Source organism: Zingiber officinale, chromosome 5A, assembly GCF_018446385.1.
Source record: "Zingiber officinale cultivar Zhangliang chromosome 5A, Zo_v1.1, whole genome shotgun sequence".
Taxonomy (NCBI): domain Eukaryota; kingdom Viridiplantae; phylum Streptophyta; class Magnoliopsida; order Zingiberales; family Zingiberaceae; genus Zingiber; species Zingiber officinale.
In genome coordinates this window covers 9,907,970-9,935,665 of record NC_055994.1, presented here as the reverse complement: position 1 = coordinate 9,935,665, position 27,696 = coordinate 9,907,970, and the positions used below count along the sequence as shown (strand labels likewise).

The following is a 27,696-nucleotide window of genomic DNA, read 5'->3' as shown; positions in this document are numbered from 1 at the left end:
ATTCCTTTTCAATATTTCTATTTGGTCTTTTAATTTTTTATTTTCAATTTTTAACTTGTCAAAATCTTCTAATCAACAAAATTTTACTAATATTATTTTTAATTCTATATTTTTCTCTTTTAAAATATTTATTTTCAATTTCTAACTGATAAGAATTTTAGAGAAAGCATTTTTATAAATTTATATAATTTGTCAAGAGGTAGAAATTGTATCTGATTTACCTTGTCGGTCTCGTTATACGATGCTCGCCCTGTGTTGTTGCTTCCTTCTGAATTGGCTCCTCCTTCGTCAATGCTCTCAATGCTTATTTCGGATGAGCTCACTTCGTCATCTTCTTGGTGAATTGCCATCAATGTAAGTCCGGCGTTGACTTCAATTTTCAATTTTGATGTCATTTCATCCCACATCATCTTTATATTTTTGTATTTCATCTAGGTCGGTCTTTTGTTCTTTTCCTTATCCTTCAGTTTTGGACAATGGTACTTTATATGCCCTTCTTCTTGGCAATTATAACATTGCACCTTTTGTTTGCTTTGTGAATGTTTCTTAGCCTATGACTTGTTAAATTTGTTAGTTTTAAGGAATTTACCAAATTTTCTTACCATAAATATAGCCTTGTCTTTGTCAAGTGATGTGTCCGAATCTGGTTCACCCTTCTGGTTAATCTTTAGTGTTAGGTTTTGATCCGTCTTTTCTGCTCTGTTTCGTAAGTCTACACATCTCGATTCGTGAAGTTTAAAAGTGGAAAACAAATTTTTAATGTACTAACCTCGAGGTCCTTAGAGATGTAAAATGAGTCGACTATGGATGTCCTTTGATTCTTGAGTGTAAATGTGCGACTGTTTCGTCTTTTTCCATCTAGGTTGCTAATTTAGTTCTAGAGCGAGTCCCATCTTGTGAGTTTTGCCTTCGAGGTTCCTTCGTGCAGTTCCAGGAATTTCTCCCAGAGCTCTTTGGTTGACTTGTAGGCTCTGATGTGGTTGACTTCTTATGGTGATAAAATGCTCAACAGATAGAATTCTACCTTGTTGTTTTTCACGAAGTCATTTTGTTCCTTCTTCGTCCATAGATATTCTACTTTGTTGGCTCCTTCCTAATACTTAGGTGTTACAAAACGATATTTCATTATTAAGAATAATTCAAAATCATTTTTGAAGAATATCTCCATCTTCTTTTTCCAAGTCGTGAACTCCCCTTTAATCTTAGGCAGGTAGATGTTTGGTTCGGCCATTCTTGTATAATTTGTTGGTGTGGGAAGCATCCGACGATCGAACCTGTGTTTTGATTATGTCAAAGGGTCCAAAGTTAAGTTGTCTTGTTATCTGACAATGTTCATTGAGCTTGCAGGAAAGTCCTAAGTTATCTTAGGCAAAAGTCCTAGTGGATTCTAGGCAAGTGGAAAATCCTAGGGGGTAGTAACCCTAGGTCATAGAGGGTGGTAACCCTAGGTGATGGAAAGACCTAGCTGCAGTTAGGCAGGTGGAAAATCCTAGCGGGTGGTAACCCTAGGTCCTAGAAGGTGGTAACCCTAGGCTGAGGAAATCCTAGTGGGTGGTAATCCTAGGTCCTAAGGGGCAGTGACCCTAGGTTGAGGAAAACCTTAGGAGATAGTAACCCTAGGCAGAAAGTCCAGTCAGTCTGGAGGACCGATCTGGCAACAGGTAAAGTCTCCTGAGAGGAGTAGGTGAGGACGCATTCCCCGGTGAGAGAACAGTAGGTGTCGGTTTGACCTAGGATTTCTGAAGGAAATTCGAAGTCAGAATCAGACAGTCTGAAAGCTGTCAAAACTATTTATTTGCATATTATCTGCTATGTGATAACTCTATTTTGTAAGAGACTAACACTTTGCGCAGGGTTAGAATCGACTGGGATCGGTCGACTGAACCTGGGGATCAGTCGACCGAACCTCCAAGCAGCAAGATCAGAGTTCCAACGAGTGGACCAGGTTTGACCAGGGGGATTAGTCGACCGATCCCCAGGTTCAGTCGATCGAACAGAGGATAAGTCGTGACCTGGTCAAGTCGGGTGGATCAGATCAAATAGACCAGCGAGGTCAGCAGGATTGGTCGATCAAACAGTATGATCGATCGACAGAACAAAGACTTATCCAGGTGGCAGAAGCATGTGGACGAGAACCTGGGCAAGTTTAGAGGGTTCGGTCAATGGAACATCTGATCGATCGACCGATCATAGTCGGGTCAAAGACTGATCCCGAGATCAGTGGATCTGGATCAGGTCTACTTCGGCTATAAAAGGAGGGTCGACCAACAATTTCGAGAACAACAATTTCCAAGATCAAGAACAAACAACTGCACGCACTCCGGAATGTCTAAACGCTACTCTAATGACAATCAAAGTCAGAAGATTTATTTCACCAAGTCATCGGTAACAAGTTGTAATTCATATTTGTGAAGCTTAGTACTTGTATTGTTTCTTTGTAAAGCTTTCCGAACTTATAGTGATTGTCCACCGAAAGCAATCAACGATCGCAGGCCTTGGAATAGGAGTCGTCACAGGCTCTGAACCAAGTAAAAGAAATTGTGTTAGTGATTGCCTTTGGTTTTTTCTTTATTTCCGCTGCATACTTACTTTGAGTTTTACAAAACGAACAAAAAAGCAACGTATGCTATTCACCCCCCCCCCCCCCCCCCAACTCTAGCATGTCTTTGATCCTACATGATTCGGTCAGTAGTTAGTCCTTTTGAAATATTCTCGCTTTGATATCAATTATAAGTCCCATGCGACTGGTAGGAGGGAATGAATTATCCTAAAATGATAAAGAAAAAAATACCCTTTCTCAAAGCTTTTGACTTAAGTAAGACAAACACTTTAAAAAGCAAGACTAAATAACATAAAGAGAGTAAGAGACAAAAGAATTTACTTGGTTTATAATAGGAGAGGTTACTAATCCTAGTCAGATTAAGCTCAACTAGTAGTCTCCTTCTTTGACACAAGTCGAAAGTGGAGAAGCCTCATACAAGACGTTGAAAGCATAAAAATTGAAAGAAGAGTAAAGAATTTATAGTACAGAAGTGTTGTTCTAAACTGACTTAACCAGGGCTATATTTATAGTGTTCTAGTGAAATTTATCCGTTTCTGACGTGGCGCAGTCTGAACGCCTGGACCCTCTCCGGGCGCCCCCAGGGTGACAAATTTTATCTCTAAGCAATGACTTTGCACAACGGTTGGAAGATAGACTTTTTCAATTCATGTCCGGGCGCCTGGACCATGTTCGAGCGCCTGGACCGATGTTGATGTAGACTCAACGTTGATCCATTATGACGGGGCGCCTGGTAGGTACCAAACTGGTCTAGGCGCTCGAACAAGGGTCAACTTTAGAGTTAACTTTTTGCCTGACTTTCCACTCCGGTCGTTCTTCCAGAGTTTAGCTTAGCTGAACTCAACTCCGGCCTTCTCCTCGAGCAAGCTTCTACTCTGGCTTCTCGTTCCTCAGAAGTTCCCCATGCCTCATTCTCTCTCCACTAGCGTACTCTTCCACAGTTTCTTGTCCCTCAGATGCATCGGGCTTGTCGACTCGATTCCCCTGTCATCCTTCTCAGCGGCTATGTCTTTCGCTCAACTTCTTGTGTTCCTAAGCTCCTGTACACTTAGACACAAGGATCAAATACACAGGATCTAACTTGACTTGGTTGACCATATCAACACCAACACTAGGTACTTACAGTTTGGACTCTAAAAATGACAAGATGATACGGTACTCACTCGACTCTTATACAAAGAGGAGTTCGCTGATGCAGCCTAGAGGATCTTGACCCCGACTACGTCTAAGTCTGGGGGAGTTTGGGTCCTGAAATGGACAAGGCGATACCGTACTCACTCGACCCTTGCATAAAGGAGAGTCTGCTACTACAGCCTAGAAGATCTTGACCCCGACTATGTCCAAGTCCGAGGGAGTTTTGGCCCTGAAAATGATAAGGTAATATAGTACTCGCTTGATCCTAGTACGAAGGGAAGTCTGCTACAGCTGTCTGGAGGATCTTGACACCAACTACATCCAAGTCTGGGGTAATTTGGGCCCTGAAAAGGATAAGGTGATATCATACTTGCTCGACCATTATTCGAAGGGGAGTTCACTGCCACAACCTAGATGATTTTAACCCCGGCTACGTCTAAGTCCGAGGAAGTTTCATCCATGAAAAGGATAAGGCAATATGATACTCGCTCAACCTTTATAAGAAGAGGAGTCCGCTACTGCAACTTGGAGGATCTCAACCCCAACTATATCTAAGTCCGAGGGAGTTTGGACCCTAAAAAGGACAAAGTGATACTATACTTACTCGACTCTTGTATGAAGAGGAGTCCTCTATCGTAGCTCGAAGGATCTCGACCCCAACTATGTCCAAGTCTGAGGGAGTTTAGGTCCTAAAAATGACAAGGCGATATGGTACTTGCTCGACTCTTGTATGAAGGAGAGCCCATTACTGCATCATAGAGGATCTCAACCCCAACTAGTCTAAATTCGGAGAAGGTTAGAACAAGATCTAGGTCTAAAAATTGAATTAGCCATTTATTTGATTAAAAAAAGTACAAATCATAGATAAACATTGAAGAGATAATCTTAAGGTTGTAAAATGATTCACAAGTAAGATTTTAGATAGTTGACGCTCCATGGTCAATCGAGCTTTTATCCATTTGTATATTCTAAATAATAAGATCCTGAGCTTTGTTTGCTAATCACTTGGAAGGGTTCTTCCCAATAGGGCTCCAATTTGCTTACGTCTCCTACCAGTTTAATCTTCTTCCAAACTAGATCTCCGATTTGGAAAGTATAAGGAATAACTCATTTATTATACTTGATAGTCAAGAAACCACTCATTCTCGAGTCTCAGTGATCAAATCAAGATTCAAGAGTCGCTCTTCAAAATTATCTTGTCCAAAAGTGCTCCTTCGGATTGACTCTTATCCAATTTCTATTGGGATGATTGCCTCTTCTCTATAAACAAGATGAAAAGGAGTCATTTTGGTGCTCTTTCATGGTGTGGTTCGGTAAGCCCATAGGATGCTTGGCAACTCATCCACCCAACTACTTTTGACGTGATCTAATTTAATTTTGAGTCCATGAACTACTTCTCAATTGACCACCTCAGTTTGTCCATTGCTTTATGGGTAGGCTATTGAAGTAAAGGCTTGCTTGATTCCGAATCTTTCACACCATTCTTTTAGTCGTCAACCTTGAAATTGTCTATTATTATCGAAAACAAACTTGTGAGGGATGTCATATCGACAAACGATAATTTTTCACAGGAATTTCTTGACTACATCTTCAATTATCCGGGCCAATGCTTCAACCTTGACCCACTTAAAAAAATAATTAACAACTACTAAGAGAAATTTCTTTTATTGAGCTACAATTGGGAAGAGCCCCACAATATCCAAGCCCCACTGATCAAAGGGGGTTGACACAATGGAAGCCTTCAAAAACTCTATCAAGCAGTGAAAGAGGTTCTAATACATTTAGCAATATGCAGCCTATAACGAATCAAGTAGTATTTACACACATTGTTAGATAGAAGTACCCAGCTAATAATATCTTCCGAGTGAGTGCCCTCCATCTAATATAATTTCCCCATATTTTTTCATGGACTTCCCTCATTACATAATTAGCATCCTCAGGATTAAGACACTTAAAGAGAGGGCGCGAGAAGGGTTGTTGGTACAACATGTCCCCAACTAAAGTTAAGCGGGGAACTTTTTTTTGACTAGTCAGGCTTGATCAAGATCATCAAGCAAGATTTCTTGCTTGAGATAAGTAATGATGGGCATTCTCTAATCGATAGGCTAATCCTAACTTGAAGCTTGCTTGACTTAGAAAACTAGTAGAGTTTGAGATATACAGTCATATGTTCTCCAAATAAGAATAACTATTTTTCTTACCATTTCCATATCAACATACCAAATGTATTTTCTAATTTCCTTTTCTATAAAATAGATACTCAATCTATCGTACCAAACACATTTTCTATTTTCTAAAAACTATATTAAAAACACAAAAATAGAAATAGAAAAATGAAAAAAAAATATTACAAACCAAAAGCTTCCTAATTTTCTAAGAAAATAATTTTTAAGAAATTCGAATATTATGCTGGTGCAATCGACCTCTAGGGTTTCGATATTTGACAATATACCTAAGTTTGGTCAATTTGACCAAGGGTTGATCCAAACAATGTTGGAGCAATCCCAATGGTCCGTGAGACCATGTGTTTTGGTGTTTGAGCAAAGGGTTTAAGTTAGGTTCACCCTTGTATTTGATATGTGTATATGAGTGTGCAAGTTTGCATAATACACATATGATTCAGGTTGATGGCTTCGGGTCCGGTGAAGGACGGAACATCTGAAGGACCGTAGACAAGGCAGTAAGGACAAGGACTGAGGGAAGCGACTTCTGTTGGTTGCTATGCGGAATATCATACCGGTTCCCCTGTACAAAAATTTTGTACAAGTCCTGAACCTTCACTAACAACTTATTGTGTTCTTTAGAAATTAAATTAAGAATCGCAAACGGAACTTAAAATTATTGATTCCAAATTTAACTTATCTGTTCTTAGTGGTTTAGACTTGGATCGCAAACGATGCTTAACATTATTGATCCAAATCCACCCATGTTACAAATTTAATTAAATATTAATTTCAGAAATCGACTTCCAGGTTAAACATGACGAGGCACTAGGCCTTCTTGGGTATGGGAGCATCCACCACTTCCTAGACAAAGCCTTTCAATGAAATCTAATATTTAATTTTCTTATATAACCCTAGGTTTAACCAAAAGGAACAATCGAATCACGAATTTGAAAAAAAAAATACAAACTCGAATCACAAATTCGAAAACTAGAATCATATGCCTTTTGTGTTTGGTATTTCAAAAACTATACAAAGAAAACTAGTATGATGCGGAATAGAATTACTAGTTATATCTTTTTTTGTAAACAACAACCTCTTGATCTTCTATCGTATTCCTCTTCTTATCTCGGATGTTGTGTGGGCAACGATCTACCGAGATGAGAACCACCAAGACAACTTCCTTCTTCTATGTTTCGGCCACCAACCTTCAAACTCCAAGGGATACAAGAGAAAAGCCTCCTTTCTCTCCTTCTCCAAGCAAAATCCGGCCACCACAAGAGCTCCAAGAGATGTTGAGGTTCGGCCACAAGAAGAAGAAGGGAGAAGAGAATAGGGTCGCCCACACTAAGGAAGAAAAAGAGAGGAATAATAGAATATGTGTTATAAGGTGAGGCACCTCTACCCTCTCTTTTATATTACTTGATCTTAGAAAATAAGAAAATTTAATTATAATTAAAATCTCCTTATATTCCTTACCATAGGTTAATAAGGAAAATTTAATTAAAATTCCTTTTAACCCATGCTATGGCCGGCCACATCATATGCTCCAAATAAGGCAAATTTTAAACACAAAATTAAAACTTCCTTATTTGTTTCCGGAAATTTTAAAAATTAAATTTCTCTATTAATTTTCCCTTCATGGTTGGTTATAAAAGAAAATTTTATAAATTAAAATCTCTCTATTAAAACATGTGGATGATTTCCAAAAAGGAAAGTTATCTTTAAAATTAAAATCTTCCTCTCAATCTACAAATAAGGAAAGATATCACATCTTTTCTTAATCTTTTGTAGAAACTATAATAGGAAAGATTTAATTTTAAAACTCTCTTTTAAATCATTAAGATGGTTACAAAAAAGGAAAGTTTTATAAAAAAATTAAAATATTCCTTTTAACTACAAATAAGGAAAGATATCAAACCATTCACTTAATCTTTTGTAGAAAGATATAAAAGGAAAGATTTAAATTTTAAACTCTCTTTTAAAACTATGATATCCACATTAGAAAAGATTTTTTAAAAAATAAAATCCTTTTATTTTCTTGTGGTCGGCCCACCTAGCTTGAGCTTCAAGCATTGGCTGGCCACCACAATGGCTCAACCCTTTGGCTTGGCCGACCCAAGCTTGGGTTCCAAGCTTGCTTGGTCGGCCACCTAAGGGTGGGTAAAAAGTGGGTATTTGATGGATATAATTCTCTATATATAAGAGGCTACGATATGGACCGAGAGGAGGAATTGATTTTGGTCTCTCGATGAAATTAAGCTTCCCGTGTTCGCCCCGAACACCCAACTTAATTTCATCAATAATAATTCATACCACTAAATTAAAGAATTATTATTGAACTACTGCACCAATCTCAAATTACATTTTGGGCTCCTTCTTATTATGAGTGTGTTAGTCTCCCTGTGTTTAAGATATAGAATGTCCACTAATTAAATGAGTTACTGACAACTCACTTAATTAATATCTAGCTCCAAGTGTAGTATCACTCAACTTCATTATCATGTCGGACTAAATCCACCTACATGGTTTATATGACAATCCTTATGAGCTCCTCTTGGGAGCATTATCAACCTAGATTACTGGGACACAGTTTTCTTCTACAATCAACAACACATACTATAAATAATATCATTTCCCAACTTATCGGGCCTCTTGATTTATCGAACTAAATCTCATCCATTGATAAGTCAAAGAAATAAATACTAGATATATGTGTTTGATATTATATCAGGATTAAGAGCACACACTTCCATAATAACAAAGGTCGTGTTCTTTTATTCAGTCAGTATAAAAAGAACTTACCTTAAATGGTCCAACTCAATACACTCAGAGTGTACTAGTGTAATTTTATAGTTAAGATAAATTAATATCAAATTACACTACGACTACTCCAATGGTTTGTTCCTTTCCATCTTAGTCGTGAGCTACTATTTATAATTTATAAGGAATTGGTAACATGATCTTCTGTGTGTGACACCACACACCATGTTATCTACAATATAAATTAATTGAACAACTACACTTAGCATATAAATGTAGACATTTAACCAATGTGATTCTTTATTTCAAAATAAAATGTTTACAAAAGGCTAGGCTTTTAGTATACATTCTAACAACTTCAAGACATACACGAAGGATGGCATTGGGACAAGTCACGGGCTTGGGTGCATCCGAGGAACGAGAGCCAAAGGAAGTAGGCTTGAAGGCAAGAGGTCAAGGCTGCAAAGAAGCGTCAAGTGAGTCGTAAGGGTGAGGGTCCGAGTACTGAGAGATTGTACTCGAATACCAGTCGACTGGTGGTTTCATCAGTTGACAGGTGTTGTCGACTGGACAGTCGACTGGGAGCGAACAGAATACTTCTGTTCGCTCAACCAATGTAGAGCGGTCGACTAGTACTTTTACCAGTCGACTGGTATCGAGCCGTTGGGATATAACGATCGAATCTTCACAGAAGGTAATCGACTGACACTTTCACCAGTCGATTGGCAGACGGAGTTTTCTAACTCGCTGCCTATATAACAAAGCCTTGGGAGTTTGGCTAAGACCGACGAAATTTGACTTGGTTAAAGTCTAATTAATAGTCTACCAGTGCTCAAGGTTTCCCTTGTGTCCAAGAGGTCTTTGTGAGTTTGTAGCGAGGTTTCTCCACCCACGAGGAGGTTTGAGCTAGCCGGAGTTTCCGAGGAGTTATCCACCGACAGATAGGGATCGTCCACCTTACGGACAGCCGTGGAGTAGGAGCTTTATCTCCGAACCACGTTAAATGGGTGTGCATTGGTTTGCATTTCCTTATTATCCTTAGATTAACTTTCTATTTGTTTTTTTTTTGTATTCCACTGTGCTAACATCGTAGGAAGTAATCAATTTGGGAGAGTTGTCTATCCAACCCCCTTCTAGCTGACCACCGATCCCCTACAAACAGGACTTGATGTTTGGAAGAAAGAAGTCTAATCAGGACTAAATGACTAGCAAAGGTAAGTCCTAACCAAAGGATAGGCAAAGTGAAAGTTCTGGTGAGTGAAGCCAAGCTCTAGTGAGTGAACCTAGGAGGTCTAAGTCCTGGTGAGTGAATTTGGACCCTAGTGAGTGAAACTAGGTAATGGAAGTCCTGGTGAGTGAAGTCGGGTCCTAGTGAGTGAAGCTATGTGGTGGAAGTCCTGGTGAATGAAGTCGGACCCTAGTGAATGAAACTAGGTAGTGGAAGTCCTGGTGAGTGAAGTCGGGTCCTAGTGAGTGAAGCTATGTGGTGGAAGTCCTAGTGAATGAAGTCGGACCCTAGTGAGTGAAACTAGGTAGTGGAAGTCCTGGTGAGTGAAGTCGGGTCCTAATGAGTGAAGTTATGTGGTGGAAGTCCTGGTGAATGAAGTAGGACCCTAGTGAGTGAAGCTAGGTGGTGGAAGTCCTGGTGAGTGAAGTCGGGCCCTAATGAGTGAAGCTAGGTGGAGGAAGTCCTGGTAAGTGAAGTCAGGTCCTAGTGAGAGATAGGTGGTGGAAATCCCGGTGAGTAAAGTCAGATAATGGAAGTCCTAGTGAGTGAAGCTAGGCAACTCTAGGGGGAGATAACCCTAAGTTATATTTGAATTCTGTTAACACTATTTTACCTTACCATATTATCTATTGTGCTAACTCAGTGTTGCAGGGAAGATCATCTAGGTTGACGGACTGACCGGATAGCTAGCACGAAGTCCAGATAGATCGACGGGCTAACTGGATGTCTGGCAGGAAAGCTAAGTCACTGGAGGTAGTGACTTGGTGACGATGTGTTCCTAGTTAGGGAATTGTAGGCATCGATCCCACTTAGATCCATTTTGGAAATCTAAGTTAAGATCGTGACTAGATTATGATCTCGAGGAGACAGAATCTAATTACTACTCTATTTGACTATAATTGTGCTAACACTTTGTTTTGCAGGGTAGTATAATTTGTATTTACCTCGGACTAATATTTTTTTATAGAAAAGTGAGTTGTTGGAAAATGATGGTCTGGGCGCCCGGAAGGGATCCGAGCACCCAGAGTTGGTCCAGGTGCTTGGAAGGAAAATCTTATCTCTGCCAGCTAGGAGTATGCTGATTGGTCGGACGATGTCACGGTCCAGGTGCCAGGAGCACTCCTATAAAAGAAGCCTTCTACCTGGAGCAGAAAGTACAATTTCTTCTACGACTGCTCTATTGCGCACTACTCCTGCGACGCTGCAAGGCTTCTCCGACAACCTGCGACTCAATTTCCTTTTCCTGTTGTCGGTATTCTTTTAATAATTCTTGTACTAAAGTTTATAATATTTTATGAATTATTAGTGATTGTCCAATGAAAGCACTCAACGAGTGTGGGCCTTGGAGTAGGAGTCGACAAAAGCTCCAAACCAAGTAAAATTGGTTTTGTTAGCGTTGTGCTTATTATTTTCCGCTGCGTACTCGAATTACTTATGAATTTTCAAAAATCGCTATTCACCCCCCCCTCTCTAGCGAACTTTACGATCCAATAAGTGGTATCAGAGCGGGTACCGCTCTAAATTGGTGCAACCATCAATCAGGCAAAGGGGGTCTTTTTAAAAAGAAAAAATTTATATCATTTTTCATTTTTTCCCTCCAATTTTTTTTTAAAATTCACTTCAATTTTTTCACTATTAGTTTAAATTGACAAAATAACCATTCTGGTAAAATTTGTCATAATACTTTTTATAATTTTATTATAATTTTTAAAAACTGGTGAAATATCTTCATTTCTATATCTCTCACACCGCTTACCCCAAAACAAAGTATTGAAATTTGCTTCCTGTCTATATTTTTTGTAAGTATACCAATGCCTATTCAAAAAGAACAGAGCATCCACGAACTACCACCATACGATCAAGAAGATTTCAACTACTGAAGACGAAGATTGGAATGGTTTTAGGAAGTCTAAATTTTGATAATTTGCTAATATTGAGAAAGTCTTCTCGGGACTCAGAACTGAACAAAAATATAAGTAAACTTATTTGTAATATTTTACCTAATAATGTTTTATGCAGATTAGAAAAGTACAAAAATGCACATGCGCATTGGACCTAGTTGATCAAGCTACACGAGGAGTCATTAGAGCTAGAGGACTAAGACAAAATCAAATCTGGACTCGAGTCAAATCCAATCGAGAAGTCTATTACTGAATTAGGGGATACGCTTAAGGTTAGTATAATTTATTAAATACCTCTATCAATAGTAGTTTAAATAATCTACATGATGATTCAGATAAGTATGGAATTATCCCAAGTAGGGTGCATAATAATCTAGATTTATATAATTTAAATTCAAAACCATAAAATAATCTAGATTCTGATCAAGTCAATCAAGACTTTAATCAATTCAACATCAACCTTGACTTGGTCAAACAGAACAATAACTAAATCAATTCAAATAATTAAGTTAATTCAGAAATTTTAAAATTAAGAGAACATTTAGACATAAGTAAATCAAACATTAAAATAAATTTAAATTTAAAAGTTAAAATGAGAAAATGGATTTAGATAAAATCAATAAATACTTTAATAACGTATTTAATAATCTAGATAAAATCAGTTTAGAAAATTCTATCCAAATCTAACATAATTTAATTAATAAAAAATTAAATTTTGAAGATAGGACTAACCTAATAAATTCAACTAATAATGTAAACTTGAAAGACACAGAAAATAGGAGGATAAATTCAAATACTTCAATAAAACCAAAACCAAATTTAAGAAATTCAAAATTAAATATTAAAGAAAATATAAAATTAACAATTAATAAAAAATTAAAAGATAAATCTTTAAAAAAATATAATTAAAACAATTAATCAATTCAAATTTAAAAACTAATAAAAACTTAAACAATAAAAATAACCTTAACTTAAAATTGAAAAAAAAAATATTAAATACACTCCTTAAAAAAAAAAAAAGATAATTTGACCAATTTAATTAATTCAAAATTAAAATTTTAAATTTAAATTACAAATTAAACATTAAATCTAATTAACTTTAATTATACAAAAATCTTAAAAAGTCAATAATTTAAAGGAGACTCCAAATTAGTTGGCACCTCCAAAATAATAATTTATCTGACTGGGTAATTAGAACTAGCTTAAATAGGGACAACAATTTAACTTGACAAATGATACTTGTAAAGTTTTGGATGATAATAGGTTAGGGAAACTCTGTCTATGCATGTCTAGGAAGTTATGACTTTGACATAGTGCATTTGACTTAGTGGAACTAACTGAAACTACCTCTTACGGATCTAACTAGTTAAACCAAGGTTGTATACTAAGTTCAGTGGATGAAACTATTTGAAAAACCTCAAAGGCATGATTACTCTAATGATGTCCAGGTGACTCACCATAGCACATAAGTTTATCCAAACAATATCCGTTTGTTGAGCCCAAAGCTAAACCTGAATCTCATACAGAGTTAAACCAAATCCTGAAATTGAACTTAACTCATCACACAAAAATTGTACGATTCCCTAAAAGAAAATATAGATAGGGTGAGATAACTAAAGACTTAAATTTAATTTAATTAAACTAAATTAAATCAAACTAAATTTAAATTTAAAATTCACTTTCAAATTATTTGATTTTTATTTTAAAAATTATTTTAAGTTAAAAATTATTTTTAAAATATATTTTAAAATAAAAATTATTTTAAAATTATTTTAACTTAAAATTATTTAAATTTAAAATTTTACCTTTAAAATTAAATTAAATTAAATTAAATAAATTAAATTAACTTTAAAATTATATCAAATTAAATTAAATTAAATCAAATAAAAATTTAAATTAAATAAAATTAAAAATTAATCTTGAAAATTAAACAGAAAAATAAAAAAAATATACATAAAAATTAATTTACAAATAAACTTAAAAATAAAAAATTAAACTTGAAAACTGAACTTAAATTAAAATTAAAAATTAACTTAATTAAAATATAACTTTATTTAAAATTAAGTTAAAGCCTCACTTAACTTTACTATAAATTAAATTAAATTAAAATTAAAATAAATTAAATGAAATTAAGATAAACCAAATTAAATTAAAATAAAATAAATTAATTAAATTAAATTAATTTAATTAAATTTATCTAAATTAAATTAAAATAAATTAAAAAATAAAATAAAACAAATTTAAATTAAATTAAATTGAACTAAATTAAATTAAAATTAAAATTATTATACAATAAAAATTTAAATTAAATTAATATTAAAATTTAACTAAAATTAAATTAAAAATAAATTAAATAAAATTGCACTAAATTAAGTTAAATTTTTAACTTAAAATTTTAAAATTAAAAATTAATTTAAACTTAAAATTTAAAATAAATATTTAAATTAAAATTAAAAGTAAATATTAAACTTAAATTTAAAATTTAACTTAAACTTTAAATTTAAAATAAAAATTAAAATGTAAAATAAAATTTTAACATAAAACTTAAAATTAAAAAAATTAAAATTAAATTAAGTTAAATTAAACCTAAACTTAAAATTAAAATTAATTCTAATATATCTTACATAACTTAAATTTCAACTTAAATTAAAAACTTAAAATTAATAACTTATTTAATTTAAATCTACTTAATTCTTAACCTTAATTTAAAAAATTAACCTAACATACTTATCACCTAATTTATTTAATAGATTAATCAGTCTATTAACACTCTTAATCAAAATCCTTTTAAAAATTCATTCTAAAAATCATTAAGAAAATATCTATTAAAAATCATTTTAAAAAATATTTTAAAATCCATTTAAATATTTTAAAAATCTTTAAAAAATTATTTTAAAAATATTTTAAAAGTTATTCTAAAATTTTTTTAAAATTTATTTTAAAAATCTTCTAAAATCCTTTTGAAAATCATTTTAAAATATCCTTTTAAAAAAAATATTTTTAAAAATCATTTTAAAAGCTCTCTTAAAAATTATTTTCAAAAATATTTTAAAAATTCTATTAAAATCTTTTTTTCTTTTATAAAATTGTTTTAAAAATTATTTTAAAAGATTCTTTCAAAATCATTTTAAAAACACATTTAACTTAAAATTTAAATCTTAATTAAATTAATTAAAATTCAATTAAACTTTAAACTTAATAATTAATATGTAAATAATTAAAAATTAATTGTTTTGTCTAACTTCATTTAAGAAATAAGATTGACTTTATTAACATCTTGATTTAACCTAATAAAATTTATTCTAAATCATTATAAATCAAACTTGATTTTACATTAAAACATTAATTAAAATTTTAACTACTTTAATCTTAATTAAAGAATATTAAAATTACTTAACTTGATTTAATAACTTTAATAAATTTAACTCTGAATTAATACTTAAATTAAATCTAAAAATAAAATAAATAAAAAAGTTATAACTAAGACTTTCATTATATTAATTAACTCAATCAATAAATACAAAATTTAAATTATTTTAATCAAATAAGTATTAAATTTAATTACTTGTTACTCTTAATTTAATCCTAGAATAATTGATTATTAATTAATTTAAATAACCTTATTTTAATAAAATTTATATAAACAAGTATATAGAAATTCTTATGTAAATAATACTGGATGAACATAAGTGTTGTTAACACTAAAATTCCCTAAAAACACTTAGATACAAAAATGTGCTAAGGCCTTGAAATTTAACATACTCAAACACTAGCGTTAATTTCAGGAGGAATGCTAACTTAGGAGGAGTGTTAACTTCAGGAGAGTACTAAATTCAGGGGGAGGATTATTTCTTTTAAACTTATTAGAATCTTTAACCATTTGTAGGGTTGTAAACAAGCCGAGCCGAGCTAAACTTTGGGATGTTCAAGCTTGTTTGATAAGATAACCAAGCCGAGTCAAGTCGAGCTTAAAATGAGCCGAGCTTAAAATGAACCGAGCTTAAAATGAGTATTCAAGCTTGGCTTGATTTATTTTTTATGAGTTTGAGTTTGTTTAAAGTTTGACTTGAGCTTGGTTCGTTTAGATGTTATCAAACTTTCAATTCAAACTTGGCTTGAGCTTGGTTTGAGCTTAGTTCGTTTAGATATTATAAAGCTTTCAATTCAAGCTTGTTTGATTGTTTGAAAATTGTAATTGTTTGATTGATTATTAAGATTGATAATTTAAATTTATTTTATTTTATTATTTATTTAACATATTGAAAAGAGTTTTATTAATAAATATGGTTCGTGAATATTGTTCACGAACGTTAATAAGCTGAACACATATATGTTCAAATTTGTTTGTTTAGCTTAATGAGGTATTCAACCTTATTTGTTTAATTAATCTTATGTATATTGAATAAACATAAACAAGCTCTTATCAAGTCGAACACCAAATTTGTTCACGAATGCTTGGTTCATTTACAGTCCTAACCATTTGTTTAGAAATTTTCTTCTTTCTTGAAAATTTTACTTCTATTTTTCAAAAATCTTATTTTGAAAATACTCGTAAATCTTCTTTTGAAAAATTTAGATAATTTGTTTTTGGAATTTACATAAAGTTTTTTAGAAAAGTGTTTTAAATTATTTTTTGTAACTTAGCCAATTCTGTTAAAATTATTTTAACAAAGTCATTTTTAAAATATTTTTTTTCAAAAAAAAAAATACAAAGTTCAGCTTCTTAATAATAAACTTCTTAAAAGTTCAGCTTACTTCCAAATTTTCATTGAACAAATTACTTAACAATTTCTTTTTAAAATTTTTCTTCTTCTTAAATTTTTTTTAAGTTGTTTTCAAAAAAAAATAATAACTTTAGTTAGAAAATTTTAATTTTTAGAAATAATTTTTGAAAAGTTAACAACTATAAAAACTTACTTATAAAATCACTTTTGTGATTTGTCACTTAGAAAATTACTTTTGTGAAAACTCAAAAAAAAAAAAGGTTACTTTAGTTTTCTTTGATGTTTACTTAAAAAATTTTTCTCAACTATTTTAAATATACGTTGTAAGATATTTTTACAAACACTTTGAAAATTTTTTTTGAAAAATGTTATATGTCTTTCACACATTTTTTGTGCAAAACCTAATGGAAACTAATCTTAAATTTATATCCTTTTGATGTGTGCCAACGGGGAGAGTGATATCTTAAGTTTAAAAAGTTAAAAGAAATAGAGTTATCTTAAGTTAGAAAGTTAAAACATTTCTAATCACATTTCTAATCTCTCAACTTTTCGAATCTCTCAAACTTTGAGAATTAACCCTTAAAGACCCAAGTCTAACTTAAGAAAATTGTCAAACATAAAAAATGAAGAGATTGTTGGTGCAATCGACCTCTAGAATTTCGATGTTTGATAATATATATAAATTTAATCAATTTGATCAAGGGTTTATGCAAACAGGACTTGATATTTGGGAGAGAAGTCTAGTCAGAACTAGATGACTAGCAAGGGTAAGACATAACCAAAGAATAGGCAAAGTAAAAGTCCTAGTAGTGAAGTCAGACCCTAGTGAGTAAAGCTAGGAGGTGGAAGTCCTAATAAGTGAAATCGGACCCTAATGAGTGAAACTAGGTAGTGGAAGTCCTGGTGAGTGAAATCAGACCCTAATGAGTGAAACTAGGTAGTGGAAATCCTGGTGAGTGAAGCACGCCCTAATGAGTGAAGTTAGGTAGAGGAAATCCTGGTGAGTAAAGTCAAACCCTAGTGACTAAAACTAGGTGGTGGAAGTCCTGGTGAGTGAAGTCAAACCCTAGTGACTGAAACTAGGTGGTGGAAGTCCTGGTGAGTGAAGCGGGGTCCTAATGAGTGAAGCCAGATGGAGAAAGCCCTTGTGAGTGAAGTCAGACAATGGAATTCCTAGTCAGTGAGGCTAAACAACCCTAGGGGGAGATAACTCTAAGTTATACTTGAATTCTGTTTACACTGTTTTACCTTACCATTTTATCTACTATGTTAACTCAGTGTTGCAGGAAAGTTCAGCTAGGTCGACTGGCTAATCGGATAGCTGGCACGAAGTCCAGACAGGTCGACGGACTGACCGGATGTCTGACAGGTAAGTTAAGGTAAATCACTAGAAGGGAGTGACTTGGTGAGGACGCGTTTCCAGTTAGGGAATTATAGGCGTCGATCCAACTTAAATTCATTTTGAAAATCTAAGTTGAGATCATGATTAGATTCTACCTTACCATTTTATCTACTATGCTAACTCAGTGTTGCAGAAAAGTTCAGCTAGGTCGACGGGCTAACCGAATAGCTGGCACGAAGTCCATACCATTTTATCTATTATGCTAACTCAGTGTTGCAGGAAAGTTCAGCTAGGTCGACGAGCTAACCGGATAGCTGGCACGAAGTCCAGACAGATCGACGGACTGACCGGATGTCTGACAGGTAAGTTAAGGTAAATCACTAGAAGGGAGTGACTTGGTGAGGACGTGTTTCCAGTTAGGGAATTATAGGCGTCGATCCAACTTAAATTCATTTTGAAAATCTAAGTTGAGATCATGATTAGATTTTGATGTCAAGGAGACAGAATCTAATTACTACTATATTTGACTATAATTGTGCTAACACTTTATTTTGCAGGGTAGTATAATTTGTATTTACCTCGGACTAAATTTTCTTACAAGAAAGTAAGTTGCTGAAAAATGGTGGTCTGGGCACCCAGAACTAGTCCGGGAGCCTGGAAGGCAAATCTTATCTCCGCCAGCTAGGAGAGCACCGATTGGTTGGATGACGTCACAGTCCAAGCGCTCCGAAGGGATCCAGGCGCACAGAGCACTCCTATAAAAGAAATCTTCTACCTGGAGCAGAAAGTACAACTTTTTCTATGACTGCTCTGTTGCGCACTGCTCCTGCAACACTGCAAGGCTTCTCTAACAACGTGCGACTCAATTTTATTTTCCTGTTATCGATATTTTTTTAATAATTCTTGTACTAAAATTTATAATATTTTACGAATTATTAATGATTACCCAACGAAAACACTCGATGAGTACAATCGATGAGTACAAGCCTTAGAGTAGAAATCGACCAGGACTCCGAATTAATTAAAATTAATTTTATTAGCATTGTGCTTATTATTTTCTACTACGTACTTGAATTATTAACGAATTTTCGATAATCGTTATCCACCCTTCCTCTAGTAAACTTTACGATCTAACATATTAGCCCTATGACATAATTTTATCATCCAGAGTATCAACTCAGCTGCACTTTGCGTGGGACATTCATGAGACAATCATTGGAGCAAAATATAGATAATCATGTTCCATGCACTAGACCGCTCAAGGCCTCTGTTTTTATCTACCGAGTCCATTGCTTAATATTTGCCGGTCCTTTTGCCTTTTGAGATGACTCTACATTAGGGCACATCAAAGCAAATGTCGGTCGATGGGGAAACAGCGCAGCGGACTGGCTTTGCTGGACTGGATTCCCCAGAAAATAATTCTTTGAAGTTACATTTCAATCTACCTCATCCCACAGTAGAGAAGACAAACCATATGGCTAACTAAAACCCTAGCATGTACTCCTGCTACCCCGGGCGAAGACAAAATTTTAACACTTTGGATCTATGAAACTCATAAAATAATGAATAAACTTATTCATAATTTGAATCATAAACGTCCCTCAAAGTTCCTAAAAACAAAAAATAAATTACAAAATCAATTTATGGTCACCATCAAATAATTTTGTCATGAGCATAGTTTTTTTTCTGAAAATTAATCTCTCTCTGGTTATAAAAAATCTATCACTCTCTAACCAAATAGACATCCCCGAAGAGACTTATCTATGATTTCAATTATAACTAAAAGATGATTATGCTCATTCAAACGTCCCTGACAATTTGTCCCTAGATTATAAGAGAGGTAAATCACAAAATCGATTATAATAAACCATCAAGTGACTAGAGATGAAAGAATTTTTTTCTCCGAACTTATCCATGATTTCAATTATCTTCCTTTAGTTGCCACCCGTTTCGATACAATTTTGATTCACGACAAGATCTCTCTCTATTCGCATTATCTATAACCAATCAAAACATGAAGAATTAGGTTAAGCATATTTAGAGAAACATAAACCAACTGGAAGAAAATTATAGCTAAAAGCCTTTTAAGTTGCTCTAGAAACACCATGGAATAGGGGCAGGGACGGAGCTAGGTGTGGGGGTATAAAAATGAAAGAAATTCCTAGTTCTCTCCCTGCCAAGGGAGATACCACAACATGAGTATCAATACAACAAGATGAAACTGTACGATTCATCTCTATCATGACTATCTGCTAAGAGAACAAGTAGAAAAATTACTAGGCTTAGTTATGGAACTTCACCATTCGAAGCAAGGTTGGTTTTAGCTTGTTTATTTTGTGGGTTAGAATAAATTATGTTGGTCTGCTAGTCACTTTAGCTACTTAGGTGGTAAAAAAGACGATTCGCTCACCCAGTGTCCCTACCATCTCATCCCTATACTAAGATAGAAAAGATAAATTATAGACGACTACTGGTCATTAATACAGATAACCAAAACAAGCATGAGAAAGGCACTAAGTTGTCTGCTAGCCACTTTTAACTACTCAGGATTCTTAGGGTTCCTGGTATAGGATCAAAATCTAGAGACAAAAAAAAGCTGGAAGCCACTTTTATCGTGGAAGGTGCACCAAAAAGAACACTGTGAGTCACGTGGAAACCACTTTTCTAGTGGAAACTGAGTAAAATCTAGGTTAAATAGAAATAATTCATCTAACGAACAATCCAATTAATCCAATGCTCATCCCTACCTATAATAAAGATTAACCAAGAGTGTTATGTGACGTGAATAACAGATGAAGAACAGTTAGAACACATGAACGTACAAAGTAAAAGATTAAGCAATTAAATTATAGATAAGGGTGGGTTTCTAGAGTGGAAGATGAATCACACAAAATTCACTTACTATGTACAGAGAACTTGTGAAGGCATGATTAACGTATATGAATGAGAATAAAAGGGGAAAAACAGAGAGAGAGAGAGAGAGATATAGAACATTGTTTTAGGGACTGTATGATATAATTCTACATGGGAAAACTTTTGTTCATACCATTGGGAAGGTGAAGAATGAAATTTTCTGTCCTCTCCAACCTGCTAAGGTGAATGGAACCAGCTTGTGTGAAGATTCCACTTCTTCTGGCATGCCTCCTTCAGACTCTATCTTCTTTGTCTTCTTCCTTCAAGCTCATATCTCCCTCGCAGAGGCTCCCATCCATTGAAGAAACATTGGTGCTTAAAGACGAAACTGTTTGTATCTCCTTAAACATGGACATCACCTTTAGCATTGTTGGTCGCCTGAATGGTCTCTCATCAAGGCAGGCACAAGCAATCTTGAGATGCTCTAATAGCTCCAGCTCCAGAGAAGGGTCATCTTTCAACAGCACAGGGTCGAAGACATTGCTTATTCTGACTTTAGAATGCTGCCTTACCCACCCGACCAAATTGTCATCGCCAAAGTCTGCGGAATCTGTAGGTCGTCTACCGGTGAGCAGCTCAAGCAAGACGACGCCATAGCTGTAAACATCACCCCTGATGGTGCACCGGAAGCTCTGGTAGTACTCAGGTGGCACATAACCAGGGGTGCCAGCCAATGCAGAAACACTCAAATGGGTGTCCACTGCACTCATCTGCCTTGCCATCCCAAAATCTGAGACCCTCGCTTCCAAATTCTCGTCGAGAAGAACATTGCTTGACTTCATATCTCTGTGAATTATACGAGGTGCGCAGTTGTGGTGCAAGAATGCCAAGCCTCTGGCAGCTCCCATTGCAATCCTCCTTCTAGCTGCCCAATTCAGTTTGATTCCGACATTGTTTCGGTTATGCAAGACATCGTCTAAGCTCCCATATTTCATATACTGATAAACCAACAGACGTTCTTCTCCTACTTTGCAGTAGCCCAACAGGGGAACGAGGTTGCGGTGCTTGATCTTTCCAATGGTCTCCATTTCAGCTGTGAACTCTCGGTCCGCTTGCCCGCTAACATGGATAAGCTTCTTGATGGCAACAATGCTTCCATCTTTCAGCTGGGCTTTGTAAACGTCACCAAATCCACCTGAACCTATCAGGCTATGATTGTGGAAACCGTTAGTTGCCTCGACCAGGTCCACAAAAGAGAGCTTCTTGAGAGGCATGTCGAAGGTGGCGAGGCTGATGGCTAATGCATCTTTGGTGGCGGTTAGCTTCCAGTTTGAATTGGCAGTGCCGGAGTGAGACCGGCTATCGGTGTAGATGTCCCCAGCGGCTCGGTTGCTCTTATCTTTATTTTCATTCTTCCTCCTCTTGCTCTCTACTGCAATGATGATGAGGCCGACAATGCAGAAGATGAAGAAAAGCAATCCCATTGCGAGACTCCCTGCGAGAGAAGCCTGCCGGCGATGATTCTTCTTGTGTTGTGTCTCCAAATTTGCCCCGGCAATGTCTTTGCAAGGCGGGAGAGGGAACCCGCAAAGACCGGAGTTGTTGTCATAGTCATAACGTGGGAAGGTTGCCAGCTGACCCAGCTCAGGAATAGACCCATTTAGCTTGTTATTGGAGAGGTCAATCTCAGCTAACCAGGCAAGGCCGGAGAAGGACTGAGGAATAGGCCCTTCAAGTGCATTGTGCGAGAGGTCAAGCCCTCCGACATGCCTCAGGTTCCCCAATTCCGGTGGAATGAATCCGGAGAGCTGGTTGTGGCCCAGGTTCAAAATGAGAAGGTAGTACATATTTCCAAGCTCCTTTGGTATCTCCCCATCCAGCTGATTGAAGGAGAGATCGAGAAAGAGCATAGATCCATTGTTGCTGAAGGTATACTGTGTTATCCCTTTGTAAAGCCTGGTGAAGTTGCAGAAGTGGCGGCTGGGTAAACGGTCGAGATCCTCTGGCCGAACGCCACCGAACTCGAGGAGGTCGCCTGTGCCTCGGCATCCACTGTGCCCTTCGTTCTTCAGGTAGACGTATGGCTCGCCGGTACCCAAGAAGCCCGCTGGCACTTTGCCTGATTGCTTCGCCAGGCTCGGCGGGATTGATCCAGTGAGTTGGTTGTTGTTCACATCCAACCAAATCAAACTCTTGCAGTCTCCAAGCTCCTGAGGAATCGGGCCAGAGAAGGAGTTGTTCGCGAGCTTAAGTATTGCAAGATTGTGAAGCTGGCCGATCCAGGAGGGGATGGTTCCGTTGAGGTGGTTACTGGATAGGGAAAGCCAGTTCAAACCTTTGCAATTCGCCAGCCCGGTGGGGATCGGTCCCGTGAGCCCATTATTATCGAGAATGAGGTTCTTGAGGCTTCGGAGGTTGGATAACTGCGGCGGAATTTCGCCCTCGAGCAAGTTCTGCCACATGATGAGGTCTCGTAGGGAAGAGAGCGTGCCGAGTCCCGGGGGGATGGTTCCGGTGATGTAGTTGAGGCTGAGATCCAGGTAGACGAGATTTCTACAGTTGCTCAGAGACTCCGGGATGCCGCCGGTGAGCTGGTTGTTCTGAAGATAGAGCAGTCTTAAGGCGAACCCGTGAGGGCAAAGCTCCGGGGGAATGGCTCCCGTCAGCATATTAGAGCTGAGATCGAACACCTCAAGACTGGGCATCGTGGTGATGGAGTTCCCCAGACTGCCACTGAGGTTGTTGAACGCCAGCTCGAGAATATGGAGGTTGGGTAGCGAGGTAAGGATGTCGTCAGGGAACTCGCCGGAGAAGTTGTTGCTGGATAGGCTGAGTGAGGTCAAGGAATCACAAGAGGAGAGGCTGGAGGGGAGACGGCCGATGAAGTGGTTGGCAGACAGGTTCAAGAATGTCAAGCTCCGGCAATCGGTGAAGACATCGTCGCCAACCTCGCCGGAGAGGCTAGTGGAAGAAAGGTCCAGGTGCTGAAGGTAGGAGCAGTTGACGACGGAGGGAAGACCACCAGAAAGGCGGTTTCCGACCAGATCGAGTCGGCGGAGGGCGCCGAGGTTGGAGAGCAACAGCCGGAGTTCAGACTCTTCGGAGAGCTTGTTGAAGGAGAGATCAAGCGTCTCGACCTCGAGCGCCGAAAAGGCAGGAGCATTCCCAGCGGCGGCTGGTGAAATCCCAAAAGAGTTGCGCGAGAGATTGAGCGACTTCAGCCCGGCACAAACGGCGGCAAAAGAGAAAACGTCAGCAAGAGATCCCCGGAGACCGTTTCCGGAGAGATCGAGCTCAACCAACTGGCTACCGCAGATGCCTCCAGATAAGGTTCCAGTGAGGTTGACAGCTTGGAGGGAAAGGATTTGGAGTCCCTCAAGGGAAAGGATCGAAGACGAAACACTGCGGAAGTCGACGACGAGGGGCACTCCCTGTAGCACGAGGGCGGCGACGCGGCCGCCGGAGTCACAGGTCACTCCGGTGAAGGAGCACGGGCTGCGGATACGGTCCCAGCTCTGGAGCGACTGTGGATTCCCGACTTCGCCCTTGAACGACAACAGCAGCTCCAAGTCGCCGGCACCGCTCGCCCCCACGGCGAGGACTAGGCAGACAAGGAAGACTAGGCAGAGCAAGGAGGATGAGAAGGAGGAGCGGCGTCGGTGCTCTCCTTCCATGGCATAGCCTGTCGTTTAGCTTTCCATTCAAATGGGCTGAAGGGTTTTGCAGGCAGCGCAGAGGAAGGCGGAGCACCAGAGCGGAGCCAGTACAATTTGCGAGGAAGGCGATGGCATTTCTGTACTCACAAAAATAAAATTCGACGCCCAACGGCTTACCAGCGTTGTCATTGGACAGCCAGCCCCACCAGATTGGGCAGGCACTAGCGAGGAGGCCACCCGTTCCGCACGACGAGATGCCACGTCGTATGACTAAACTACCCTGATCGATTTATCACACGTGCGGCGCGAGCATGATGGCATTTTCGTCTTGCGAATAATGTGATGGATCGAGTGCTGCCAATATGCCATCTTGGCCGTTGGAAATGGCGGGATCAATCTGAACGGATGGGTGAGCGTGAAAGCAAAAGAAGTCAAAAAGTCGAATAGAAAAATAGTGAAGTCGAACTTTTTTTCTTTTGGACAGTAAAGCGTCGGAGCCTCTCCCAAGTATACCCATTCCTCCATCCACGTCGGTGCGTGAATGATGCTTGACAGCCCCTGCTCTGGCAGGGGCGGTACGATTTCGGGTGTTAAAGAGATAAATGACGAAAGTGTGAAGCGCAAAAAGGACTCGGGAGGAGTAGCCTGCCACTGCGGGTTGGAGTGGGCCCCACGAGGGAGGCGAATAAAGAGAGGGGGAGTAAAGTGGGTGGCGGAAATCGGGTGGGAGAATTGTGGTAGTGCGAGGGCTTAAATGGACGAGGGGCCTGACCTGATGGACACGTGCTGCTGTCGACGATAGGGTGACGTGTCGGTGTCAGGGACCAGATGGGGGTGTCGGGAAGGACATGACGGATAAGAAAGGGACCCACCAATATGGACGGATCTGATTGGCCGCACGCTGAAAGGGATGGCCAACTGGATGCTTGTTGTAATATTTGCGCATCTAATGAAAATGGATACAATAATACTTATGGGTCCATTCTCGTTGATTAATTAAATAAATAAATTTAAATAATTTATTTCATTAAACGAGTATGATTGAATATATATATATTATTTGTTAACGTTTTTAAACAATAGTTATAAATAATATTTATAATCATATTCGTAAATAATATTCATGAATAATATTTGTGAATAATATTCATCAATAAAATTCTTATCAATCTATTAAATAAATAAATAAATATTAAAATAAATAAATAAATTTATATTACCAAATTTAACAATAATCAAACAAGTTTAAAATGTAAAAGTTCAAACAATCAAATAAATTTAATAAATTTAAATTAAGAGTTCGATGACATTTAAAGAATCAAACTCAAGTCAAGTTCAACCCAAACTTAAGTTCATAAAAATAAATCAAGTTAAGCTTGAACAATCGTTTTAATGACTTGGTTTATTTTAAGTTTGGCTCAGTTTATATGATTAATTTAATAAATAAATTTGAATACCTTAAAACTTGACTCGGCTTGTTTATATATATATATATATATATATATATATATATATATATATATATATATCAAAATGTTTGATTTTTTTAAGCTATTAAATAACTATTACAATATTGTAAAGACTATAAAATATATGGTAAAAAGTGATTCATTTATTTCCAATGCCCCTATTAGTACAATGATCAAGACATAAAAGATATACTCAAACATATTGTTGTATAAGTGAATGGAGAATAAATGGAATAGGAAAGAGGCTCCATTGTGAATGAGACTTTAATCTCATATTGGAAGTTTCAAGACACTTTAGTTAGTTTATATTGATTCACATACATTAAGGTTGTGAACAAATGCATAGGCAGAGATTCTCTCTCACGCGTGTGTGCGCAGGAGGGGTGCAAATCCAGGGTCCAGATTTACACTGAACTAAGTTGACTCGTGTACGAGCACGACCCGCGCACACGAATGTCGGACCGATCGGGGCAAAATTCGCCCAAGTGGAACAGCCAAGAGGCTGAGGGTTACGCACACAGCTTAGCAAAGGCTCTCCATTTTCTTCCTCCTGCTCGGCGGAGTGCACGAATCTGTTTCAAAGAAACTGCGACTCTCACAGGCCTCGGTCAGTTTTCCCGGTCGCCCAATCTCCTCGCGCCGATCTATCTTTTGCCAGATCAAGTGCTCTGTTCTGCCGCTCTACATACCTCCCTGCCACTCTGCAGACCTACCCTGGTCTTCTGCTTTGCTGGTCTTCCGCTCTGCAGACCTGGTCTTTCGCTCTGCACTTTATAGAAACCAGCCCCTGCTGACAGCCTGAGATTAATTATCTGCTTAGGTTATTTCGACTGTAAGTTGAATTTAATTCAGTATAACTTAAATTCAACTAATACTCATAAATCTCCGGCATTAAATTATTTATGTCCAACACATATTGAGTTCGATATCATGACCTAATCACAGGGAAGCCATTAATATAAGGACTATTAAATAGTTATTATTAACCGCTGTCATTTGTTTACAATAGCTTTAAACTAATTTTAGTACATATTTATTAAGTTTAAATAATTTTAATTAAATTATTAACAAATAATATAAAAGTTATATAATATTTGATATAAAAATTAAATCTGTATGCCATGACTAGTATATATAAAAAGTTAAAATGGATCTCACCATATTTTGATTTAACTTTTTATATAATATTGAACTGATAATAATATAGACTATACTTGATTTTAACTAAAAAAAAAATATGTTTTTTAATTTTATTAGCTCAAGATATTTATAGAAACTTTTTTATTTATAAAAAATAATCAAAAAATATTAATAAGCTTTAAATTTTTTAAATTTTTTTTAAAGAATATTAACATAATTTAATTTTTAGACTTTACCAAAATTAACTATTAAAGGTTTAAATTTTTTTGTATTTACGATTTGAATACTCAGAGGAGTCCTTTTCTCTTTTTTTCCCCAATATGCATAAAACTAATTAAGTAAATGAATTCAAATAAATGAATTTGAACATATTTATATTTAGTCTGTTTGTATTCATGATGAATTATTTGTAAATAATATTTATAAATAAAATTTATGAATCATACTTTTTTTAATTAAAATTCTAAATAAACTCTCAAAATAAATATTGAAACAATTAAGTCCACCTAAATCCTAAATTATAATAGGAGGACAACCATCGAAATCTATATGAAAAAATAAATCTAATTTATCACACTCTTATAATTAAATTATATTTTAAAATTTATTTAAAAATAAGTTTAAAAAATTATATATCTTTAAATCTAAACACTTTGTTCAGTAGCTGGAATGAAAATCAGTGATCCGACCAGCAATAAATAAATGAAAGGCAGGAATGAGAGGGCATCCAAGACTTGGATCTTGGCCTAAATGATTGGAGTCGA

General features: G+C 36.4%; 1 protein-coding gene across 1 annotated transcript; it reads right to left on the bottom strand.

Moving 5' to 3' along the window:
- Positions 1-20,633: 20,633 nt before the first annotated feature.
- LOC121980013 (brassinosteroid LRR receptor kinase BRI1-like) lies at positions 20,634-24,478 on the bottom strand. The gene has a single exon (XM_042531987.1). It carries the CDS (start codon positions 24,339-24,341, stop codon positions 20,961-20,963), a length of 3,381 nt encoding a protein of 1,126 aa, XP_042387921.1. The 5' UTR covers positions 24,342-24,478; the 3' UTR covers positions 20,634-20,960.
- Positions 24,479-27,696: the final 3,218 nt, after the last annotated feature.

Excerpts from the sequence above, each read along its gene's own strand:
- LOC121980013 (XM_042531987.1), bottom strand. The coding sequence starts at position 24,341 with ATGGAAGGAGAGCACCGACGCCGCTCCTCCTTCTCATCCTCCTTGCTC.